We start from the raw sequence: 23,396 nt of genomic DNA on the forward strand, positions 1-23,396 counted from the left end.
CAAGGTCATTAACTTGCTCTGCAACCCAGACATGCCCATCGCCTTTCCCTAAAGGCCCAGTGTTTAGTGCCAGCAGGACCCAATCGTATGTGCAGATTTTGAGGAAATTAATGCTGGATGATTCAGTCTATAAATTTAGTTCACAAATTCTTCAGAAAGAATGGTTGAATTTTCCCAAAGGAGAGAGAAGGAAATGATTTGCTAGAAAAGAGAGAAAGGGGCTTCTGGAGAAAAAGGGGCTTCCAGAGAGGAACTGAATAGTGAAAGTTACAAAGGCCAATAACAGTAACTAGTATACATATGAATACTTATATAGATATACGTGTATATGTGTTCTTCAGCGTTTACAAACCACTTCACATCCCCTACTTTTTTTTAATTTTTTAATGTTTACTTATTTTTGACAGAGAGAGAGAGAGAAAGAGAGAGAGAGCGAGCATGAGTGGGGGAGGGGCAGAGAGAGAGGGAGACACAGAATCCGAAGCAGGCTTCAGGCTCTGAGCTGTCAGCACAGAGCCCGACATGGGGCTTGAACTCATGGACCGCGAGATCATGACCTGAGCCGAAGTCAGACGCTCAACCGACTGAGCCACCCAGGCTCCCTCATCCCCTACTTTATTTAAGCATTACAGTAATTCTTTGAGTAGGTCTTGAGTATTATGTCCCATTTTGCTGCTTGAAACACTTAGCTTACAAGTGTGGAACCAAGATCTTCTGCTTGAAGTTCTTTCACTGTCTCATGCTGAGGAGTCAACCCTCTAGAGACCACAAAATGTCTTGTCCACAATACAGCCCCTAGTGAGGATCAGGAGAAGGAAGGGGTCTGGCTCTTTGGGTGTCCTCAAATATGTAACCTCAGTGTTTGTCTCATTTGAGATCCCCGCGGCGAAGTTGAACGAGCTGCTCGAGAATTTTTACGTCACCGTTAAGAAGAGTGACGGCTCCGACTTCCTGGCCACCTCGCTGCACGCCATCCGCCGGGGCCTGGACCGCATCCTGAAGAATGCAGGTGTGGGCTTTTCCATCACCAGCAGCACCTTCAGCTCTTCCACCAAGAAACTCAAGGAGAAGCTGTGGGTGCTGAGCAAGGCAGGGATGTCAGGTGCTCGTTCTCGCAATATTGTCTACTTTTCTCTTTCTGATGAGGAGGAGATGTGGCAGGCAGGGTGTCTAGGGGATGACAGCCCCATTACTCTCTTGTCCACTGTGGTCAAGTACAACAGCCAGTACCTGAACATGCGGACACTGCAGGAGCATGCAGATCTGATGTATGGTGACATTGAGCTGCTCAAAGACCCACAGAACCAGCCCTATTTTGCCCGGACAGACAGTGTCAAGCGGGAGAGCCGGAGCGGTTCCACTAGAGTGTGTCATGGGAAAATCTACCATGAGCATTCCCGGGGACACAAACAGTGCCCTTACTGCCTCCTCTACAAGTATATGTACATCCACCGGCCGCCCACCCAAATGGAGGCCAAGTCCCCTTTCTACCTTACAGCCAGGAAGGAGGCCACAGACATGGGCAGCATATGGTATGAGGAACAGAGGATGGGACTGCGCTCTCTTCGGGGAATTGTCCCAAACTTAGCCAAGAAGGTCAAGCTGGAAAACTGTGAGAACTTCACCTTTGTCTCATTTACTCAGGTCTCTAGGAGACTTGGCTCCCACAGTTGCTGTCAGTGAGTCTTCCCTGGGTCCAGGCCACTGCCCTGCTTACCCTGATGGGAGGGAGCTCCCTCAGGCGGCCAGGGCCAGAGCTCCAAGGTGGCAGGGGACGACTGTGACATCAAGGTCAGGCTGGTCTCTGTCAGTGTGACCTGCTGTTTCTTTGACTTCGGGTGTGTTCTTTTTTTTAACTGAAAGTAGATGGGTCTGAGTAATTAGGGTATTTTATCCAAATGTGTGTCACCTTTGTTAAATAATAGAATCTAACACAATGTATAATTGTTCCATACACAAAAGTGGAGGAAGTTCATCTTATCTAGTGCCTTTTTAGCACAGATTTTTCTCAAAAAAAAAAAAAAAAAAGAGGAAGAAAAAGGAGACTGTTTAAGTAGTCATTAAAAAACTCCCAGTAGCCTAGTAGCTTTAGAATGTTATGAAGACTATATATACTTTGTTGAATTACACTCACAGTAAGGAACTGGAAGGAGAGAGGCAGACATGTTAACTGTTTCCAGGAGAAAAATTGCACTCGACACTCCTCTCTGTGTCTTGTTGATGGATGACTTGGTTCTGCAGAGCAAGCAGCTTTGGTTGCTAGAAGCTGGTGGGGCTGCACTCAGTAGTGCTGATAAGAGAGGCGGGGGGCTGCCCCCCACTGCTGTCAGCACAGGAGCAACTTGATTCCTGCATCAACGGAGGCAGTTTTAATTTTATGGAAAGAGATTAATGCACCAGAAGATGTTTATGAGAGCAAGGTTTCCGGTGAACTAGATGGTTTGTATCATGAGGGAATTTCCAGTAGTGGAAAAAAAAAAAAAAAAAAAAGTGGCTTGGGAAAGCGATCTGTGATCAAAATAAGAAAACCTCCTGAAGCAGAAGTGCCTACGTTTTATTTCTCAGTACCACGTGAAAGCTGTTTTCATTCGAACGTTTTTTTGGAACTGTCTTTAATCTGTTCTTTGTGTCACACAGTTGTTCTGTCAGCATCTAGCACTGGATCTGTAAAACAACTAATGGTAATTTTTCAGCTTAACCAGGAAAATCCAACAAGGCAAGCTGCAAAGAAAACCCCAAAATGTGTTCATTAAAGAGCTTTGAAATATGTTTGTCAAAGTATGACTCTTCCAGCCACAGTAGATGTCATCATTTGAGGTTGGCACCACTGCTTGGGACATGATGACGTAGGCAGCCTACCAGGTAAGCAGGCTCAGCATTTTGGACGTAGTTGTGAGAATCAGAGCATGATGACAGGCTGTTAATGCAGTTTGAAATCATTTCACTCAGGTAAACTTCAACCTGAACACATGCTGCTGAAACATCAGCAGAATTTTCTAATAACTACTCTGAATGATAACTGAGAAAGGAGCCCAAAGAGTGGTAATTAATAATAATTTCCAGAAATCTGTATTTTGTATTTGAGGAAAGACTGCTACAGCTTTATACCAGTATGCTCCTGCGTGTGCTTTCTAATCCAAAATTAAAATTCCAATATAAATTCATTTTATAAGAGTCCTAAAATCAGTCCTGTTTCTTTTTCAAAACATTATTTTAGTATTTATTTTAATTAATCGTTCTTAAATATCATTCACCAGTCATTGAAATATGTAATACTTCCCTTACCAGAAAAGACTCAGCCAATGCTGCCTTAAGGTTTAATGTTTTTCCCTTTTTAGTTAAACTGCACATTTATAATTTTGTTTACTAGTTGATCTTTCCTGAATATGGGTTAATTTTGGTATGTCTCCATGTGTATATAAATAACAGGCAATACTGAATAATCAGTGTTATGACTTGATATTGCGTACTGTTCTGTTGTGATTTCCTATAGTGATTTTAGGATTTTGCTTAAAAAGAGACACAAAACATTAGGTACAGTTTTCTTTAGTTTGCTAAACACCCAAAGGCTATTTTGTTCGTGGAAGGCAGACGGTCATATTTTCTGTCAGTTCTGCACTTAAACAGAAATATAACCCATGTGAACTATTGGGCAGACAGAGCCTACAGCCTAATTGAATAAAACCTCCATCTTTATTTTAAATAGAAATGAGAAGAAGTCGCCATTAGGGATCTCCGGGATCTTTTCAGATTATAACATTTCTGTAAGTAGCAATAACTGACCCAGAGGTTGTCATCTTTCTGTTGAGAGTGGCTTTTCATCAGCTGAATAACCACCTCTGCCTCACATTTGTTGCTTATCACTATCTGATGTGTTATAAATCCCCAGCGTTCTGAAGTGAATGGTTATAATAAAAAATCAGGAGGTGGAATCTTCAGTGCTATCTGATGGAATGAAAGAATTGTATCTCAGCATCATAAATGCCGTGCATTACATGCCTCCCTTGAGGAGCGCAAAAGTGAGAAAGAAAACACATATCAAGTGCTCCTCTGTGCCACACATTGTACTAGGTGCTTTGTTATGTATTTGTGTTAGATGTGTGTGTATGCAACACATACTTTAAATTTATATGTGGTAACACTTGGTAGACCTGCTAAAATGGCAAAGCACCTGTTCCTTTATACGGCCATGTCCATCCTCAGAGGATCTGAAGTGGGGCCAGAGTAGCTAGTTCTAGTTGGCATTCAGCCTTTCCAGCCAGCTCTAAATCATGCCCGCTGGGAATGCCATGATTTTCTACTCTTGCCTAAGCCAAGAGAAAGGAGAATCCCAAGAAAAAGAAGCGGGGAGATTAAGGGCATTTTCTCCACTTCCCTTTATTTACTTATTTTACTCAAAAGTGGGAGTGAATATCAGGAATTCACAAGCTCATCTAAGCACAAGTTGCCTCTGGCTTTGCATCAGGAACTGTACGGCTACAGATATTAGGAGAGTACCTGTGGAGTGAGTGCTTTTGGTGAACTCTTGCCCCCAGCACCTGCTGCATCTGCTCTTAAGTGAGCCCTGCTTGCTAGGTACCTCCTCTCCAGAATCTAGCAGGTCTCCCCTTGGAAGTTTATTCCAGCAGAGATGATAGGGAATCAGCTTGAAGGGTATGATCCCGCTAAACATAAAGGCTTTATTTAATACCGTACTAGGTGCATAGGAAGCATGCAGTATGTTAGCTATTTTAGCTACAATTTTTGGTAAGAATAATAATAATATTCAACTAATCTGCATTACATCAATTATTTCTTCCATTGTGGAGATTCTCTCTCCTTTAAACCGTTAAACTTGAAGAGGAAAACAAACCTGATAATCTGGTCACATTTATGCCCATAAATTCTACCTCCAACACAGCCCAGCCCTGATACCTCAGCTGTAAGCAAAAACTAGTGAAGAATGGAGATGCCTTAAGAGGCTTTATGAGAAAGCTTTTGCATTGTTTAGTGTGTTTGCAAAGGGGAGTAATATGGAAGAACCTAACCAAAGTTGTGAACGAAATGGTCTCCTTGGTTGTGTGGCGTTTCCCACCTCTCCTTGGATTATATGCTGTATTAATCTGCCATAACTGTTAAATGGTGTTTGAAGAAATGTGAAATTCTATTCCTTTGATTTTTATTTAAATTCGACCTTATTAAAAGCATCAAGCACTATACCACTCTCTCAGCATGTTCATAGACCGTCATTGGGAGAATCTGGACAAAATAACCTTCATTTAGAAGCTGAAACCCTTTTCTGTAGTAGGAAGAGGACTTGATTGGGAGCTCCTTCACCACTCACTTGGCAATTCTGGTCTCACTTCCAACAACTATAATAAAGCGGGATTGTTGCGATGGATCATCTCCAGCGTGAACAGTATCACAGTTCCTCAAGCCCATATAGTTAGGAAGTGGCAAAACTTGGAAGCAAGATTCCTAATTCCTCAAGGTCATGTAGTGAATCTCCTAAATTTTAAGAAGTTTCTTGCTGTACCGGAACACTTTCTTCTAGAATAACAGTTTTCTTCAATTTTCAGTTTTCACAACTTCTAAAATTATTTTTTGCTATTTCTAGGCAACAGAATATTTGATTGCTTTTCTCAGTCTAGGCTAATGCTGGCCACACTTTAATTACTTAAATAAAGGAAACAGGATGTTTAAATATTGTGCTTATCAACATGCATCACTTTGTTGCTTTTACTGACATCTGGATTGCTAAACCTTGTTGAGCTAGTAACCTATTTCCTTTAGGCACCAATAAATGCAGACAACAAAGACCTCAGAGTTACCTCATCTTCTCTACATGAGCTCCAGTTTCATCTAAGTAAAGGCCCATGCACATTTAGAAACTGTTAACAATTCACAGATATTCAAATTCACATATATCTTTAAATGTTTTTGCTGTGGGATTGGATGTTTAATGCTCTGTATTAGGAGAAAAACATTCAATTGTATTTAGTCAGTGTTCTGAAAAATCTTTGCTGTTTTCTTTCCCCCACATAGATTAATCACCTTAGCAAAACCATGAGTGGAGGGAGAGATTGGTGGTGACCTATGGCTGAGCTCCTTTTGTGAGAGAGGAGGACGCCATGTGGGCATGTGGGTGATTAACTTATCTCTGGGAATTCCTATGTATTCCATATCCCTGACTCCTGACATCACTGGATTTCCCAAATTTCCTTTATGGGAGGCTGCCCCTCCTTCTGGCAAAGTTTGTTATGATTTTGAGTGTTTCCAGTTCTTTATGATCCAAGGAAACCAGAGTTGCTTCTCATGTTTAGTTGTTGATCAGAATCAGACTTCTATGCTCAATTAAAGTGCTTTATTATTTATCTAATGCAGCTCATATGGAAGTTAATAATTTCAGGAAATATTTACTAAAACCAAAACAAAAAGATCACTGGGTTATATTGGATGCATATTGCTTACATTACTATTAAAAGCATTTAAATAGACCCCCATTGAGATGAGATTGGGCTCCTAAGTGTTTTATAGTCAATATAACTGATATGATTAATTTGCATTTAACTGTAGTTATTGTTACAGTTCAAATAAGCTTCTAGAAGGTTCACATTTGACTAACATTATGGTAAGTGCTTCCTGACAGCTGCCTCATACTCTCTCTCATCTAACCTCACAACAGCTCTGCAAGGTAGGTCTAATTATTCCCATGTTACTTATTGAGAAACCAAGGCTCAGAGAAGTTAAGTAAATTTCCCAAAGTGTCACAGAGCTAATAAGGAGAAATTAAGTTTGGACCCAGGGTCTTCCGGCTTCAAATATAGTGCTCAGTCCATTAGAGAAAACTGTCTTCCTCAGGGCCACAGAGGTCCATTTATCACAGAACCTTTAAAAAATTAAACACAATTTCTGTTTGGGAATACTTCATTTCTCAAGACATACTGTGGCACACCTTGTATGCACTCTCTTACTAATCTGTTGGTCATTAGTATGATTCAGTAGTTCCTGGGAGGCCTGATGGTTTTCTGTGAACTTTCTGCATAGTGATAAGTTTCTGTCTTTATTCAATAAATAACTCGTATTACCTATTCTCTAATCCAAAGGGCAGATGATCATGCCAGCTTATTCTAATAAGAGTCAAGTAGTTTACTTACTGCACCTGTTTTGACACTGTTATCACTGAATAAAATGTAAAGAACTACCTAACCTATGTCACAATTACATGCTCGTGTTTTTTACTTTTGCTTTTTAATTTTGGTGTCCAAGGATTTTTATAATCCTTAGGGTAAAGCACCCTCATAGCAAAATATACTTACCTTAGTCTTTTGTTTTGTATTCTTCTTTCCTTTATCAGGGCATTTTTATTTTCTGTTTTGAGACTTAAAAAACAATAGGCTATAAGTACCTCTGAGATCACGTAGTCAAATTCCCTCATTTTACCTATAAGGAAATTGAAGCCCAGAGATATTTAAGGGGCCATCGAAGATCAGCAAGACAGTAAGTAGATTCAGTACTAGAAAATTATTCCAGAACTCTTTCTTCCATACCATAGCTGGGAAGATTTGGGTTTTTAAAAATTAATTATTGAACTGCATCTGGAAGAATGACATCTGGCTGTCAGAAGCCCCCACTGAGCTCCTAACTTCCCAAAGAAATACTCATGGAGACCCCAAAGAAGGCCAAATCTCAGTTCTAGAATCTAGAAGGAATTGGTACAATTTATGAGGCATATGGTGGTGGATTGAGGGAAAATCTTCCAGGCTGTAGCTCACTTTTTTCTCTGGCTTCATGTCATGAAATGGACATACTGTGAATATAAAAATTTGAAAGATATCTAGTAACTCATTTTCTTCACCAACCATGTCCTGCCTCCTTGCTCAGGATCAGGTCTCCCGAGCCAGAAAAATAACTGACTGATCCTTCCTCTTAACCAGGAAGCAGACCATGAAGGTTCTCCATCCCACCACCCTTCTCCCTGCCCCACCTCCTCCTCATTCAGTCCATGACTCCAAACCCTAGGCCCAAAATGTGAGCAGAAAGCAGAGAGATCTCTTAGAGGCCTGGTGCATTCTGTGAAAAATGTCCTTTAGGTGAGGACAGATACAACTAATTGCAGAACATGCAAATACTGTAATTTTTCACGTACAATATCAGTTCAGAGAACCAGGAAACCAGGCAATAGGATGGAAAAGAATGCCACTTCAATAGAAAAGCATTAAACTTGAAATTGGACTTGGAAGTATGCACATCTCCTTACCCACCACCACATGTATCCACAGAAGAGTGTTGACAGAACACTCAGTGTGGACAGATAGCACAACCAAAGGCAAGTCCTGGATCTGGGAAGAGACGACCATATTTAAGGATGAGTATAGAGAAAAAAAAGCAACACGGGGTATATAAAAAAAATGACTGAACCAGGTGAAATAAACAGCTTCCAAGAGCATTTGAAAATGAAAGTGGTCTCCTGCAAGAAACAGAAGTGTAGGGCTCTTCTTGTTGTAACTGAAAGAAGAATTGCTTCTGTGAAGCAAGTTATGTCAGAATGGGACTGGTTCAGAGAAAAAGGAGGTAGAATAAAATGAAAAAGAAGAATGCTTAGAAGGATTTCAAGGAAGCTAAAACACATCAGATTACAATCCGCACTGGAAGCAGAAAAGAACACAACTGAGCTTAGAAACACACAAATAAATCAATAATGTGAAGGACAGACTTGAGATTTTCTTCCTAATGTCCTTTCAAAAGAAAGAAGAGATGAAAACAATGGGGAGAGATTAATGGATTTGGAAGACAGAACATTAGCTAACATTCCTGAGTTTTGCTTTCCTGATGGAAAAACTAGAAAGGACTCACTGCATTCCTGGTCAAAAAATAAAATAAAATAAAACCAAAGAGACCTGTACCTAAGCACACCCTGGCAAAAAATGTCAAACTACCAAGGACAGAGAATGAAGAATCCTGCAGGCATATCCAGCCAGAAAGTCACCAGTTGCCTCTCAGAAAACAAAAGAGCTTTCTGGCTTCAACCTTCTATTCTATAGCACCAAATGCCAGGAAACTATAGGGAATTTTGAGGGGAAACGTTGTGGAATTTTGGAATTAGATACACGTTAAGATACAGAAAGGATGTTTAGTTATGACAAGCATTCAGGAAATAAACCATCTATGTACTATTCTAGCCTACAAAGTTTGGTTTATAAAGCAATTTTTGCTTAATATAATTTCAAGGGACTCTGGGGTATTAAATATCAGATCATTTACCCACCAGAAGAAGGAAATATATGCTTTTAAATAGGTAACATGGTTAGAAGCCACATATCTGAAAGTGCCCTAGGTCCTCGCATGAATGGGCTTCCCTAATGTAAGAAAATGTACCTGAAAATAATTGCCGTTTGACAGCATTGTGTTTTTTCATTTTTATTACTGAAGTAATGCAGTGTTCATTATAGTATAAATAGAAAATTCAGATACATTCCTTACAAATAAAATTTAAATGGCCCTCAATTTCCTCTGCTACCACCTAAAACACTATTCTGAGAGAGTCCTTTGCTTCTAAGTGAGAAAAGGCAAAGGGGTCCCCACTTCTGTTTTGGGGTCTGAGAGCCTGAACTAGACCTTTGTTGAGGCCATCCCATGTGCTTGTCCCTGCTCCTCTAATTCAGAACTAACAGGTGCCAAGGTAGAAAATTACAGAATCTATATCTGTGTTTTAAAATGAGACCAGGGAAAACAAATCTTGTTTTCGAATACAAGAGTGGTCCAGTTGGAACAGCAGGAAGCTGGCCTGGGGCAGTGAGAGTGACTTCTTTAGCTGTGCTCGAAGTTTTAAATTCAGGTATTAAGGGAATAGAAGCATTAAAAAAAAAAAAAAGCTAATTAATTACTTCTGGAGTCTAATGTCAACGTTAGAACTGAAGCTGGGTTGTGTGGTTTGGTTTTTCATTCGCTTGCACTGGAAGGACTTGAAAAGACCCAGGAATGTTGAGTATCATTGGCCTTAATGCTCAGTTCCTTCCTGACAGTATAAAGGTTTATCTGTGCCCCAAGTTTCCTTGCAATTTAAACTCTAAATTAAATTTTCAACACGACAAGCATATTTGCTTTAAATTTAGCAATAGAATAGTTAATAGGTTGTTTTGCATTTGCTTAGTTTTCCATTCTGAAGCACAGCAAACCTCTTCCAGATGGAGAGAGTCTCTTTTGGATAGGTTCCAAGTGTAACCTTTTCCAAGGTCCCCTGTTGCTTGGCTGTGACTGACAAAAGTCTGTTCACTGTAACTGCTTAAATGAGAAACGCAGTGCTTTTATTTAACATTTTAAATATTTTCTATGTGGCTGTATGTTCCAAATGATAACAACAAAGCTGTGTCCTAATGTTTTCGCTATTCTGGATGTGTTTTTCTTTTCTTAGTGTAGAGGAGGATATCCATCATTTCTTAACACTGGAAACATCATCCTGAATCACATAAGAAATGGTCAGTAACTTGAATGATTTTAATGTACCACTTTTCAACTTTTTATTACCCCCCCATGCCTGTACATGTACACACACACACACGTGCACGTGGGGGAAAGCACATGTGGCATCTGTCTTCTGTCATAGAACGTCAGAGGTGAGACAGACTTTCCTGTTCATCTAGTCCAGCCCTCTAGCTGATAGTCTATTAGTCTGGTAACAGTTTGCAAGGTTCTGGGTTTTGTTTTGTTTTGTTTTAAGTTGTTGTTGTTTGGTTTATGTATGTGCAGCTTGACTGTTTACCCCAGATTTTTGAAAATAAAAAATTTAATCTATATTTTATGTCTGTTTTATTAAAATAACTTAGTTATTTAAACTTAGCAGTATGTATGGCTTCTGAATGCTTCTTATTTTCATATCACGTTCCTAGAAGTAATGTTCTTCGTGGTTTGCAAAGTAAGGACATTTTGAGCAGTTCTTTGCCCATATGCTATGCTCCTGAGCTAATACCCTGAGTGAAATTGTTCTGACTGACCTTCTCTCTGGTTCTCCAACTTGCATTTCTTCACTGGGCAGCTGGGAGCCCATTTGGAAAGGCCTTGTAGATGACAATATATCCACCATTGTGTATATGCCTCAGATTACTGTTTTTCTGCTTTCTAAATTATTATCTTTGGTTTTGGGAGAGTATATTTAATCCTGAATACCTTTAAAATAGACAATTTGTAGCTCTAAATCATTCCTGAGAAATGAGCGTCTGAGAAATCTTTCCATATGGGTGTCATGGTGATAAGGGTGAAAAGATAAGCTGTTTCACTGAAAATTATTGACCCTTAGGCACAATGGCTCTCTTGTCATTATCCTACTTAGAGCAATGATTTTTTTTAAGTTTTTATTTTGTTTATATTGAGAGAGAGAGAGCAGGAAAGGGGCAGAGAGAGAGGGAGAGAGAGAATCCCAACCAGGATCCACACTGTCAGCATATAGAGCCAACGTGGGGCTCAATCTCCCAAACTGTGAGATCATGACCTGAGCCTAGATCAGGAGTCAGATGCTTAACTGACTGAGCCACCCAGGCACCCCTAGAGCAATGATTTTTAAAATTTTACATTTTACATTTTACAAAATGTAATGGAAACTGGGGTGCCTGGGTGGCTCAGTTGGTTGGGCAACTGACTTCCGCTCAGGTCATGATCTCACAGTTTGTGAGTTCTAGCCCCGTGTCGGCTCTGTGCTGACAGCTCAGAGCCTGAAGCCTACTTCAGATTCTGTGTCTCCCCCTCTCTCTCCCCCTCTCTCTACCCTTCCCCTGCTCACACTCTCTGTGTCTCTCAATAATAAATAAACATTAAAAAAATTTTTTTAAATAAAAAATAAAAATGTAATGGAAGCTATAGACCATTTTCTCAGGAAAATGCATATATGCATGTAGCATTTTACACACATAAACCGAGGTTTAAATACTCCTGCATTCAATTTTTTTTTTAAGAGCTGTCTTTTTGAGATATAGTCTAAAAGATTGAAGGATTTGTTTCAACATAATCCAGAGGGGAAGAGTCGGTGGAAATGTAGGCGATACACAAATTGGCTTAGAGTAGATCATGGTTAAAGCAAATCAAGGGGTGTGTGAGAGTTTGTTATACCAACGTTCTTTTGTATATGCTTGAAATTTTCTATAAGGAAGAGTTTAAAACAGCAACAAGCTCCTGTACTGGAGATTCTACTACCCTCCTCACAGATCTCATGGAATCGCGGAAACTTCCAGCTGAGAGGAAGCCCCGGAGGAGAGAGGAGAGTAAGGATGCCAACACAGCCAGGTAAGACATCCCCCTGCCAGACCAACCTGAGGTTGATTTTCAGGTGAGAATGCTGGGCTGGAGCAGGAAGGACAAGAACCAGTGACATTTGAATCGTTAACTGTTAACATGACCTCATTTGCACCCAGCAAATGGGAACACATTTTGTTCTCTCCCTTTAGTGCAGAGAGTAGATCTGTGGAACCCTCGGGGGCTGATTCTGGCAGCCTTCAGAGAGCTGTAGTTGTGAGGTACAGATAGAGACGTGTTCCACTCCAGCCAAAGGGGTGTGAAGGTTCGCACGCTGAGCTGGGAAGTCCAAGGGCTGGGATAGCACATGACTTTCTGGCCTCGAGAACAAACCCTCCTCAGGGGTCACCATGGAAGCCAGGTTCTACGGAGACCTTGAAAGGACCAGAGAAGGTTCAGGTGAGCACCGGCAAGGAGTGCAATGTGTGCATCAATGCAGCAGTGGCCTGGTACGCCCTTCCTCTCACTCAGGTGTCAAGACGTGATTTTCCCATTCCTGGAGGAGTCTCGTGACCCCACACATTTGACTCATTCAGTCTGTTCCATCTCCTTTTTCTTGGCCTCTCCCAGATTAGGACCCGGAGTCCCAGAAGGTGTGGGTTCTGTCTTCCTTCTCCAATATACTTCCTTTTCCTTTTCTTCCTTTCTGTTTCCCTGGTTTTCTCCCTCTGCTTAGGAGCACTTTCACTATCGTTTTTGCTGGTAAGACACCAGGGACAGACATGAAAGATATTAAACAAGATATATTTCAGCAATAAACAAGATTCTTGTATTTCTCATGGGATCCCAAAGAAATAATGATGAGAAATAAAAACTCCTGCTGGAGTATTTACAATGTACTCAGCTGCTGAAATGTTCAAAATGCAATCAAGGAAGTAATTTAGCACATTTCTAATACACTTAACTATGGTCATAATGTTTAAGAGTTTGGCCAAATTTAAAAAAAAAAAATTTTTTTTTCAACGTTTTTATTTTATTTTTGGGACAGAGAGAGACAGAGCATGAACGGGGGAGGGGGCAGAGAGAGAGGGAGACACAGAATCGGAAGCAGGCTCCAGGCTCTGAGCCATCAGCCCAGAGCTCGACGCGGGGCTCGAACTCACGGACCGCGAGATTGTGACCTGGCTGAAGTCGGACGCTTAACCGACTGCACCACCCAGGCGCCCCCAAATTTTTAAAATCCAGTGAATCTTTTAAGACACTGCTAAGGAGTCTAACACCCCACAATCACAAATGCATTTTTTTTTCACAAATGCATTTTTGACAGGTAATAGTTAATACTGTATTTGTGGTTTGTTGTTGTTGTCTGTCCGTAGGATCATGGCCCAGAATTGAAAGGATGCAGTTTGACCTCCCCGTAGGCAGGGAACCAGTGTGATCCAGATGTTTCCTTTTGTGCTGTATTCTCAGGACATGTATGGCCTGTGTTAGGTCCACTGCCATGTATTTCTTTTGCTCTCTCATGATTTCTCAGTGTAACTCCCCAGCCAGGATACTGTTTCTCAAATGTCATCATTCCTCTACCTCTTTCACAATTTTTGTGATAGCTGAGTCCACTCGGTCTTTTATTTATTTGATACTTGCTTTAAATGGATTCATTTTTTGCTTGAATTTCTTTTAAAGCAAATAATAGTAGTAACTTTCTCTTAAGCAGGGTTTCTCAAGTCAGACCACTCAGGTTCAAATTGCAGCCCTGCTTCTTACTAGTTCTGTGACCTTAGGCAAGGTGTGTGACCTCTCTGGGCTTCAATTTCTTCATTTCTAAAAGGGGGACAACAATATGTATCTTATAAGGATGTGGTGAGGATTGAGTAATAATATTAATACATATGATGAAACACTTAGAGCAATGCTTGATACACAGTAACTGTCCAAACATAAGTAACTGTCAGCTATGCTTATTATTTATAACATAAATGCTGTATTCCTTGAAATAAACACATAATTATCGCAATTTAAAATGCTTGTCAGTATAAACTCCAAGAATCGTCTCTATCATCACCAGTGACACAATAATCACATTTTAGGAAATAGCTTGACCCCCCCCCTCCTCCCGCCCCATCCTTTCTGAGATTATCTTCTTATTGATTTCTGTGAGAATTTACAGTGTCATGATCTCCTGGTTTTTCTGGTGTATCTTTAGAGTCTTTCTTTCTCAGCTCCTCATCCCTTGACCCTCTCATTTATTCTGATTCAATCTTATATACATTCTCAGGGCAATTTCACTCACTCCTGTAGGCTCAGCATAAGGCGACCTACATTATCTAAACCTTTCTCAACTGGGGTCCTTCCTCTGAACCACAGAAGGCAGAAGATAACTTGAGTGCCTATCTTCTCAGTTGGAGAACTGAGGTACATAAAGTACTTTGCTCTATACATACAACAACTAAAATCATTCCTAAGAAACACGTTATAGATGCAGGGGGGAGACGAGAATTCATTCCAGACAATGGAGGCCTTAGGGCATTAGGGCTTATTACTTCCCTAGTGGAGCTCTGGTTGAGAAGGGCACCTCAACCCCATGTTCCCACCGTATATTTCTTCCTAAGGAAATGCACCTGTATCCACCTTGTTGTCCAAGCCAGGAGCCTGACAGTTATTCTAGGACCTCACTCCTCCCTCTCCCCATTCCTCTGTCATCCTCCATAATCATTGTCTACTAGTGGATAATTCTATCTACCTTAATATCCTTCGAATCTCTTCCTTTCCCATTCTCCTCGCTGCCATCAGCTTGGTCAGCGCATACCATTTTGTCCTGTGATTATTTAAAAGCAACCTGAGTGGTTTCCTTGCTCCACCCAGTCTACCTTCCACTGGTTCCTGGGAAAATCTCACTAAATACAAATCGTATTCCATCTTTCCCCCTTTAATGGCGCTCCAAGGCCTTTCTGATAAGCTCCAACTCCTCCACATGGATTTCTGGCCGGCGCTGTGACACCATTCCATCCCCTCCCTCTGCCATTTTGCCTGCTGACTGCTCACCTTCCGCCTGAGTGCCCTCTCTCTTCTACCCGCTCCTCTGCTATCACTCTCTATTTTGTAAAATTCTTACGTATTCTTCAGTTCTCGTCTGGCTGCGCATGTGAGCTCCTCTGAGAAGCAGTGAGTCCCCTTGGCTTCTGCTGCCTCACAAGTTGGCAATGTTGAACGGAACCTACAAGCCGATCAGTGTCACTCTGCCCCATCTCCTGCTCCCAAGGAGCCAACTATACTCCAAGGGAGCAACTTTGCATCTGTGAGCATTTGACTCACAAAGTGGCTACACTGGAAGATGGGTTTTTGAATGAAGGTTTGTGCCTCTGGGGATGGAGGGCAGTGCCTCAGTTTGTGGCTGCACAGAGCCTATACTTTTACTGTTGGGTGTTTTCCTAAGATAACATGAATTAATAGCTCAGTTATGAAAAATGACGGGCTGGCACACACTCCTGTTTTCTTAGCAGAACTATGGCTGCCAGCTTTGCTATATTTGCTACAATATTGCAAGGCTCCGAGTCTCCTGGGAGACTCCCAGTAGTAATCACATCTGTGGCACTGAGGTTTCCCAAAGGCTGCACTGGAGAGGCATTCAAAGAGGTATAGCAGCTAAATTACTTTGGATCAAAGGTTTTTAACTAGCACTTATGGCTGGGCTTCAGGGAGTCTAGGCATCCCCTAAAATTATAGGTGTAGCTTTTTGTACATTTCACTTGCAGAGGGTCCACTGCTGAAGACCGAGATGCCAGTGTTCCCTTTGGATGATCAGACTTCTTTTCTTTATTCATTAAAATATTTCATTGCTTGCCATGATGTATCAGGCACTGTCCTAAGCACTAGGAACAGTGGACAAAAAAACACATGTAAAAACATGTGCCCTCACAACACTTACATTCTAGTGGGAAAGCAGACAATAAACAAGAAAGTAAATTACATTCTATGTTAGAAGGTGCTAAGAGCCACAGAGAAAAATTAAGCAAGGTTGTACTGGGAACGAGATGACATTTTAAATAGAGTGGTCAGAGAAGGCTTCATTGAAAAGATGACATTTAAGTAAAGACTGGAGGCTGTTGAGGGACCAAGCTCCATGGGTATAAGGAAGAAAAGCATGCCAGGTAGAGGGCACAGCAAGTGCAAAGGCACCAACGTCCCAGAGGTATCCAGAGGACTCTCTTCAAAGTTGCTCTCGCTTGACATTAGACAGCAGGGGCCAAGCATCAACATCACTTTCCAGAAGAGTGGAAGGGCTAAGCATCTCAGGTCAAACCATTTTTTGTTGGATGGACCGGGCTGGTTTGCCTAACGAAAGACACACAGAACGAGGATATTGCTCTGGATCAGGAACTGACATTCATTATCATCCAGACCCGCTGGTTCTCTACCCCGCTGGGGTAGAACTACATATAATTTGACTCAAATTCCAATTGTCATTTTGATCACTGGCCATTTTCAGTAGATAGCCTCTCAGTAGAAGTACTTAATAACTCCAAGGGGGAAAGAGAGTACATTAAGATTCAAGGAGGAAGAAAACTTCACTTTGTTTTCAGCCAAATTCTTTTTGTTCCAACCACGAAACTCACTTGACGATACTTTGTGTATTTGTAATCCATTGTAAAGATTTTGACTTTTACTGTCAGTGAAATGGAAACTCATCAGAGAAGAAAAAGGACACAATCCTACTTATATTTTAAAAAATTTATTGTGGTAAAATATACTTAACAAAATTAACTATTTTAACCATTTTTAAGTGTTAAAGTTTGTTGACATTAAGTGCAGGCACACTGTTTAACTGTTACAACTGTCCACTTCCAGAACTCTTTCATTCTCTCTTCTGCAACCCTGTACCTACCAAACAATAACTCATCATTTCCCCCTCCCTCCCAGCCACTGGTAACCACTGTTTGGTTTTCTGTGTCTATGCATTTGACTACGCTAGGTACCTCATCTAAGTGGAATCATACAATGTTTGTCCTTTTGTGTCTGGCTTATTTCACCTAGCACACTGGCTTCAAGGTTCATCTATGTTGTAGCATGTGCCAGAATTTCACTCTTTTTTTTCCCCCCAATATATGAAGGTTTCCATACAACACCCAGTGCTCATCCCAAAAGGTGCCCTCCTCAATACCCATCACCCCACCTCCCCTCCGTCCCACCCCCATCAACCCTCAGTTTGTTCTCAGTTTTTAAGAGTCCTTATGCTTTGGCTCTCTCCCACTCTAACCTCTTTTTTTTTTTTTCCTTCCCCTCCCCCATGGGTTTCTCAGGATCCACCTAAGAGTGAACACATATGGTATCTGTCTTTCTCTGTATGGCTTATTTCACTTAGCATCACACTCTCCAGTTCCATCCAATTTGCTACAAAGGGCCATATTTCATTCTTTCTCATTGCCACGTAGTACTCCATTGTGTATATAAACCACAATTTCTTTATCCATTCATCAGTTGATGGACATTTAAGCTCTTTCCATAATTTGGCTATTGTTGAGAGTGCTGCTATGAACATTGGGGTACAAGTGCCCCTATGCATCAGTACTCCTGTATCCCTTGGGTAAATTCCTAGCAGTGCTATTGCTGGGTCATAGGGTAGGTCTATTTTTAATTTTCTGAGGAACCTCCACACTGCTTTCCAGAGCAGCTCTACCCGTTTGCATTCCCACCAATAGTACAAGAGGGTTCCCATTTCTCCACATCCTCTCCAGCATCTACAGTCTCCTGATTTGTTCATTTTAACCACTCTGACTGGCGTGAGGTGATATCTGAGTGTGGTTTTGATTTGTATTTCCCTGATGAGGAGCAACGTTGAACATCTTTTCATGTGCCTGTTGGCCATCCGGATGTCTTCTTTAGAGAAGTGTCTATTCACGTTTTCTGCCCATTTCTTCACTGGATTATTTGTTTTTCAGGTGTGGAGTTTGGTGAGCTCTTTATAGATTTTGGATACAAGCCCTTTGTCTGATATGTCATTTGCAAGTATCTTTTCCCATTCCGTTGGTCGCCTTTTAGTTTTGTTGGTTGTTTCCTTTTGCTGTGCAGAAGCTTTTTATCTTCATAAGGTCCCAGTAGTTCATTTTTGCTTTTAATTCCCTTGCCTTTGGGGATGTATCAAGTAAGAAATTGCTACGGCTGAGGTCAGAGAGGTCTTTTCCTGCTTTCTCCTCTAGGGTTTTGATGGTTTCCTGTCTCACATTCAGGTCCTTAATCCATTTTGAAATTTCACTCTTTTTAAAGGCTAAATAATATTCCATTGTATGGAAATACCACATTTTGTTTATCCATTTACCCATTGATGGACATTTGAGTAGTTTCCACCTTTTGGCTATTGTGAATAATGCTGCTGTTTACAAATATGTTTGTGTCCCTGCTTCCAGTTCTTTTGGGTATATGCCCAGAGGAGGAACTGCTAGATCAAATGGTAATTCTGTATTTTATTTTTTGAAGAACCACCATACTGTTATCCACAACAGCTACACCATCGTATATTCCCGCCATGAGTGTCCATGCATTCCAATTTCTCTGCATCCTGACCAACACTTGCTTTTGTTTTTAATGGTAGCCACCCTAATGTGTGTGGTGTGGTCTCATTGTGGGTTTTGATTTGCATTTTCCTAATGATTAGTGATGCCACTTTTCGTGTGCCACATTTACATTTTACAACTATCCCTTTGGCTGCTGTATTGAACGTTCTGAGCTACATGGTGAGAGGGAGGGCAGGGAGGGAACGCATAGACAACTGACTCTGGTGACGATGAAGACTAGCAAGCAGCAGAGGCAGCACTGTGTGGGCCTGAGGACAGATGTGGGTTTGAGTTCTGCTTCCCCACTGCCTCGCTTTGTGGCTAAGAGGTTAGCCAGCAAGTCAGTGCACCTCGGCTTAGTGTATGTAGGTGGCAAGTGACAGAAGACCTACTTTAAATTGGCTTAAACGAAAATAAGGATTACCTCCCACAACTGAAAATTCTAGAGGAAGGGTAGCATTTTTAGGGATTGTTTGACTTAGCAACCCGATGATGTTGTCAAGGACCCAGTTTCATTATATTTCTCTGCTGCCCCTTTTATGATAGTGACTTCATTCTAAGACTGGTTCCATCCCACAGTCACTACATTAATTATATATATTAATTATATATATATTATATATATAATATAATTAAATACACACACATATATTTCCTTTTATACATATAGAACGACTGCCTTTTGGTAGCATTCTCAAAGGTGAGAGAACATGTCTTTCCCATAAGCCCAGCAAATCTCTTCTGGAGTCTCGTTTGGGTAACATGTCCAATGCTGAACCAATTCCTGTGGTCTGTGAAATGCAGTGTGCTATACACTGGATGTGGCAAAAAGGAATTGCCCTGATTGGCTTGAGTGTGTGGGGAAGGCCCACTCCTGCTGCTTGGGGCAGTCAGCTTTCCCTGAGGCATACTGGCTGTTGTAGAGAAGGGGCATACCCAATAAAAACTTGGGTATTGTTGCAAGGGCGAAAGGAAGAATTAATGCTGCGATTACTAAGAATATCCACTTCATTACCTCGCTGAGCTGCTGTGAAGATTAAGTGAATATGGTGTGAGGTTGCCTTGCTTTTTCTTTCTTTTTTTAAAGTTTATTTAGTTTGAGGTGGGTGGCAGAGAGGGAGAGCATGCCAAGCAGGCTCCATGCTGTAGGCACAGAGCCCGACACAGCGCTTGATCTCAGGAACCATGAGATCATGACCTAAGCTGAAATCAAGAGTCAGACACTTAACGAACTGAGCCATCCAGCTGCCCTCGCTTTTTCTTTCTTAAGAGGTTCTTAGAGGGGTACCTGGGTGGCTCAGTTGGTTAAGTGTCCAACTTCGGCTCAGGTCATGATCTCATGGCTCATGGGTTCGAGCCCCGCATCGGGCTCTGCGCCGACAGCATGGAGCCTGGAACCTGCTTCGAATTCTGTCTCTCTCTCTCTGCCCCTCCCACTCTGTCTCTCAAAAATAAATAAATGTTAAAAAAACACTAACAAAAGGACATTCTTAGAAGTGGGGATCTAGGAATTGGTGAGAGAAGAATGGTAGATAATGGAAGGTGAGCAAAGAGAAATTTGGGAGAAGGGTCCAAGAACTAAATGGAAGAGAGAGCTGGCGTTAAGATGTGGTTATCAACAGAAGACACCAGTCTGAAATCTCAGTAGAAATTAAGAGTAATATTCTTCTGGTGTTTATCACAAGGGCCCCTTTGCCATGAGCTGGCTGAGAAGGACCTAACCGGTTCATCTCCACACCTGCCTATGCTCAAAAATGTTCCACAGACTAGAGGTATTTGCCTCACCCTGGAATTCAAGACTCTCCAGAGGATGTGTCTGTCCAGCCTGTCTTTGGCCTTTTTTTTTTTTTTTTTTTTTAGTTCAGGTTTTTGGGGCACCTGGCTGGCTCAGTTGGAGGAGCATGTGACTCTTGATCTCAGGATTGTGAGTACAAGGCCCACCTTGGGTATAGAGATAACTTAAATGAATAAATAATTTAAAAATATTTAGACTCCTCTAATCCTTCTCTGCTCCATTTCCTTCTCCTCAGCTGGGGCAGCAGTGGTGGAGGGAGCAGGACCTCCTGCTGGTGCGGCACCCGCTACTGGGGCAGGTCCACCAGCCCCTACATTGCAGATGAGGCTGCCGATGTAGACGTCGGCCAGGGCCTTTGCAAGTAAGCCCGGCCAGAAAGCTTCAGCATTTACTCCTGCTGCTTTAATGAGGGCATTGATCTCATCCTCAGTGACTGTCACCTCACCGTTGTGCAGGATGAGGGCCCAGTAGATGATGCAGGTGCGCTGAGACGGAGGCCCCAGTGCTGGCGAGTGCTGCCGTCACAGTGCTAGTCGCTGGATGAAGCGAGGGCCTCACCCCAACACGGCCTTAGCTTCCTCGAAGGATGGAGCACCTTAGCGCCTTTGGCCTCATTTCTAATTACTGCAGGATACAAATTTATCCACATCTATCCATACAAGTCCAGCCAAATTGGACTTTTGGTGTTTCACAATGGCCCCTACGCCTGTTCTGCCTCTGTGCAGACTTTTCCTTTGCTTTCACTGTTGCTCTATCTTCCTTGGCTGAGACGCTCTTCTTTCAAAAGTCAAGTTCAAATGCTTATTCTTTTTTTTTGTTTGGTTGTTTTAAAGATATATTTATTTAAGTAATCTCTACACCCAACGTGGGGCTTTAACTCACAATTTCAAGATCCAGAGTCACATGTTCCACCGATGGAGCCAAACAGAAGCCCGCCCCTCAGATGCTTATCCTGACATAAGCTTCACTGGCCCATCCAGACTTATCCTCTCCTCACTAATAAGGTGCAACCAGAAAGTTATCTATTAGCGTGTTTGTCTCACCCACTCTAGACTGTCAGGTTCTTGAGGGTAGTGAAGTTCTCCACTTCCTCCTATGTTCATTCTTTATTGCTCATTAAAAAAAAAAAAAAAAAAAAACCCATGTCCCCTGTGCGTAGAGGTAAAGAAGAACAGCATTCAGTAAACACTGGCTGAGCGGACGCTGAAATGGGACTCGTGCTGGCTGCCGGATGCTGGTGGTGGGGCTGACTGGCACCGATGACCTGATGAGCCCTAGGTTGACCTTTTATTCTCAGTGTAAACATGTTTGCAAAGACCCTTGCCTCCGTGGGCCTTAAACTCCTAGAAAGGCTGAGTTTCTACTGCCAAAGCACAACAAAGAACTGAGACCACTTAATGAGACGTTTTATAGATTGTTCAGAGGAAACAAAATCTGTTTGAAATCAGTGAGTCATTTTAGTTTTTATTACAGAATCATACAAAGCACTATTATCTGTATTTTTGAGCAGTGGCTTTCAAGACTTTTTCTTGGGGTGACTCACAGTGAAAAAAAAAACAAAACAAATACCTTCTCCATCACGACCCAGGTCATATATATCCATTCATTCCCTCAATAAGCAGGTACTGGCCACCTACTATATGCCAAAAACTAAACAGAATACAGTAGTGAACAAAGAGGAGGGGAGGGAAGGAAACAAATCCTCACCTCAGAGATCTTACATACTAGTACAACAAACAAAACAAGCAAAACACACACACACATGGAAATAGAAGACTCCTGAAACAAAATCTCCTATTACCACATGCCATGCACTCTCATGCTATTTTTTCAAAAAAAGAAAAAAATGCTGGTCACACCCCATTAAAGCCATTAAGTTGGCTTCTCAATTTAGTAACAGGTTGAGGCCTGCACTCGGAAAAATACTGGTCTAGACAATTTATGAAGTAGGCAGAGTGGGTGCTGTTCCTATTTTACAGGTGAGACAGAGTGACATGCCAAGAGAGGCTGAATGAGTTACCCCCCATTCACCCATACTCGGGGGGGAAGCAATGTTGAAGCCTCACCTAGGGCTTCTGACTGGCCCCCTGCCCTTCCCATTATCCTCCGCAGCCCTCCCAATGGTCTTACTTCCTACTTCTGATTATGAAATCCTGACCTTTGCCTGGAGCAGCTCTTCCTGCCCTTCCAGGTAAAATCGGACCAATACTTCCAGGCCTGTCTAGAATGCTTTGTGTTCTGAATGCCTCTTCTATGGTACACTGCCCTCTGGCTTCCTTATCATTTCTGCTATGCCACAACAGGCTCCTCTCCACTGTGACTTCCTTCAGAGCAGGCCTCCTGTTCCCTCCACCATACTACAATGTTTTACAGGGTGTGTGTTAACAAATACATACGGAATGGAACTGAATTTGTAAGTGACTCCCAGGAGAGGGGTGCAAGGAAGTGCTTACTAGCCAGGACTGCAGGATTTAGCAACATCTATTTAAAAGGCTAAGACTGGGGCACCTGTCTTAGTTGGTTAAGCATCTGACTTTGGCTCAGGTCATGATCTCACGGTTTGTGGGCTGAAGCTCCCGGTTCGTGGGTTCAAGCCCCTCATCGGGCTCACTGCTGTCAGCACTGAGCCTGTTTTAGACCCTCTGTACCCTCCTCTCTCTGCCCCTCCCCCACTCACGATCTCTCTCTCTCTCTCTCTCTCTCTCTCTCTCTCTCAAAAATAAAAAAACAAATAAAAGGCTAAGAGACTAGAAAAGATACCAGTGTAAAAAAGATCTCTTTACCTAGGTTATATAAGTCACACATTAGGTAGAGGCTTCAACAGTATAAAAAGTATACAATCCAAATGT

General features: G+C 41.9%; 2 protein-coding genes across 4 annotated transcripts in view; one reads left to right on the top strand and one right to left on the bottom strand.

Moving 5' to 3' along the window:
• KIAA1958 (KIAA1958 ortholog) overlaps window positions 1-10,775 on the top strand; it is a 170,675-nt gene extending 159,900 nt beyond the window's left edge. For 2 of the 3 annotated variants that reach the window (XM_040481972.1, XM_040481971.1), the window contains one exon: window positions 877-10,775. In XM_040481972.1, the coding sequence (XP_040337906.1) occupies window positions 877-1,683 (807 nt within the window). In that variant the 3' untranslated portion in view covers window positions 1,684-10,775. The remainder of the gene's footprint in view (window positions 1-876) is intronic. The other variant, XR_005792637.1, reaches the window with a different exon arrangement.
• On the bottom strand, window positions 7,300-22,125 carry LOC121034345 (60S acidic ribosomal protein P1-like). The gene is made up of 4 exons (XM_040481175.1): window positions 22,117-22,125; window positions 20,764-21,062; window positions 14,630-14,635; window positions 7,300-7,327 (listed from the first exon to the last, which is right to left on the bottom strand). The coding sequence occupies exons 1-4, from the start codon at window positions 22,123-22,125 to the stop codon at window positions 7,300-7,302; spliced, it is 342 nt and encodes a 113-aa protein (XP_040337109.1).
• Window positions 22,126-23,396: the final 1,271 nt, after the last annotated feature.

This window comes from Herpailurus yagouaroundi, unplaced genomic scaffold, assembly GCF_014898765.1.
Source record: "Herpailurus yagouaroundi ecotype Mexico unplaced genomic scaffold, PumYag 160, whole genome shotgun sequence".
Taxonomy (NCBI): Eukaryota; Metazoa; Chordata; class Mammalia; order Carnivora; family Felidae; genus Herpailurus; species Herpailurus yagouaroundi.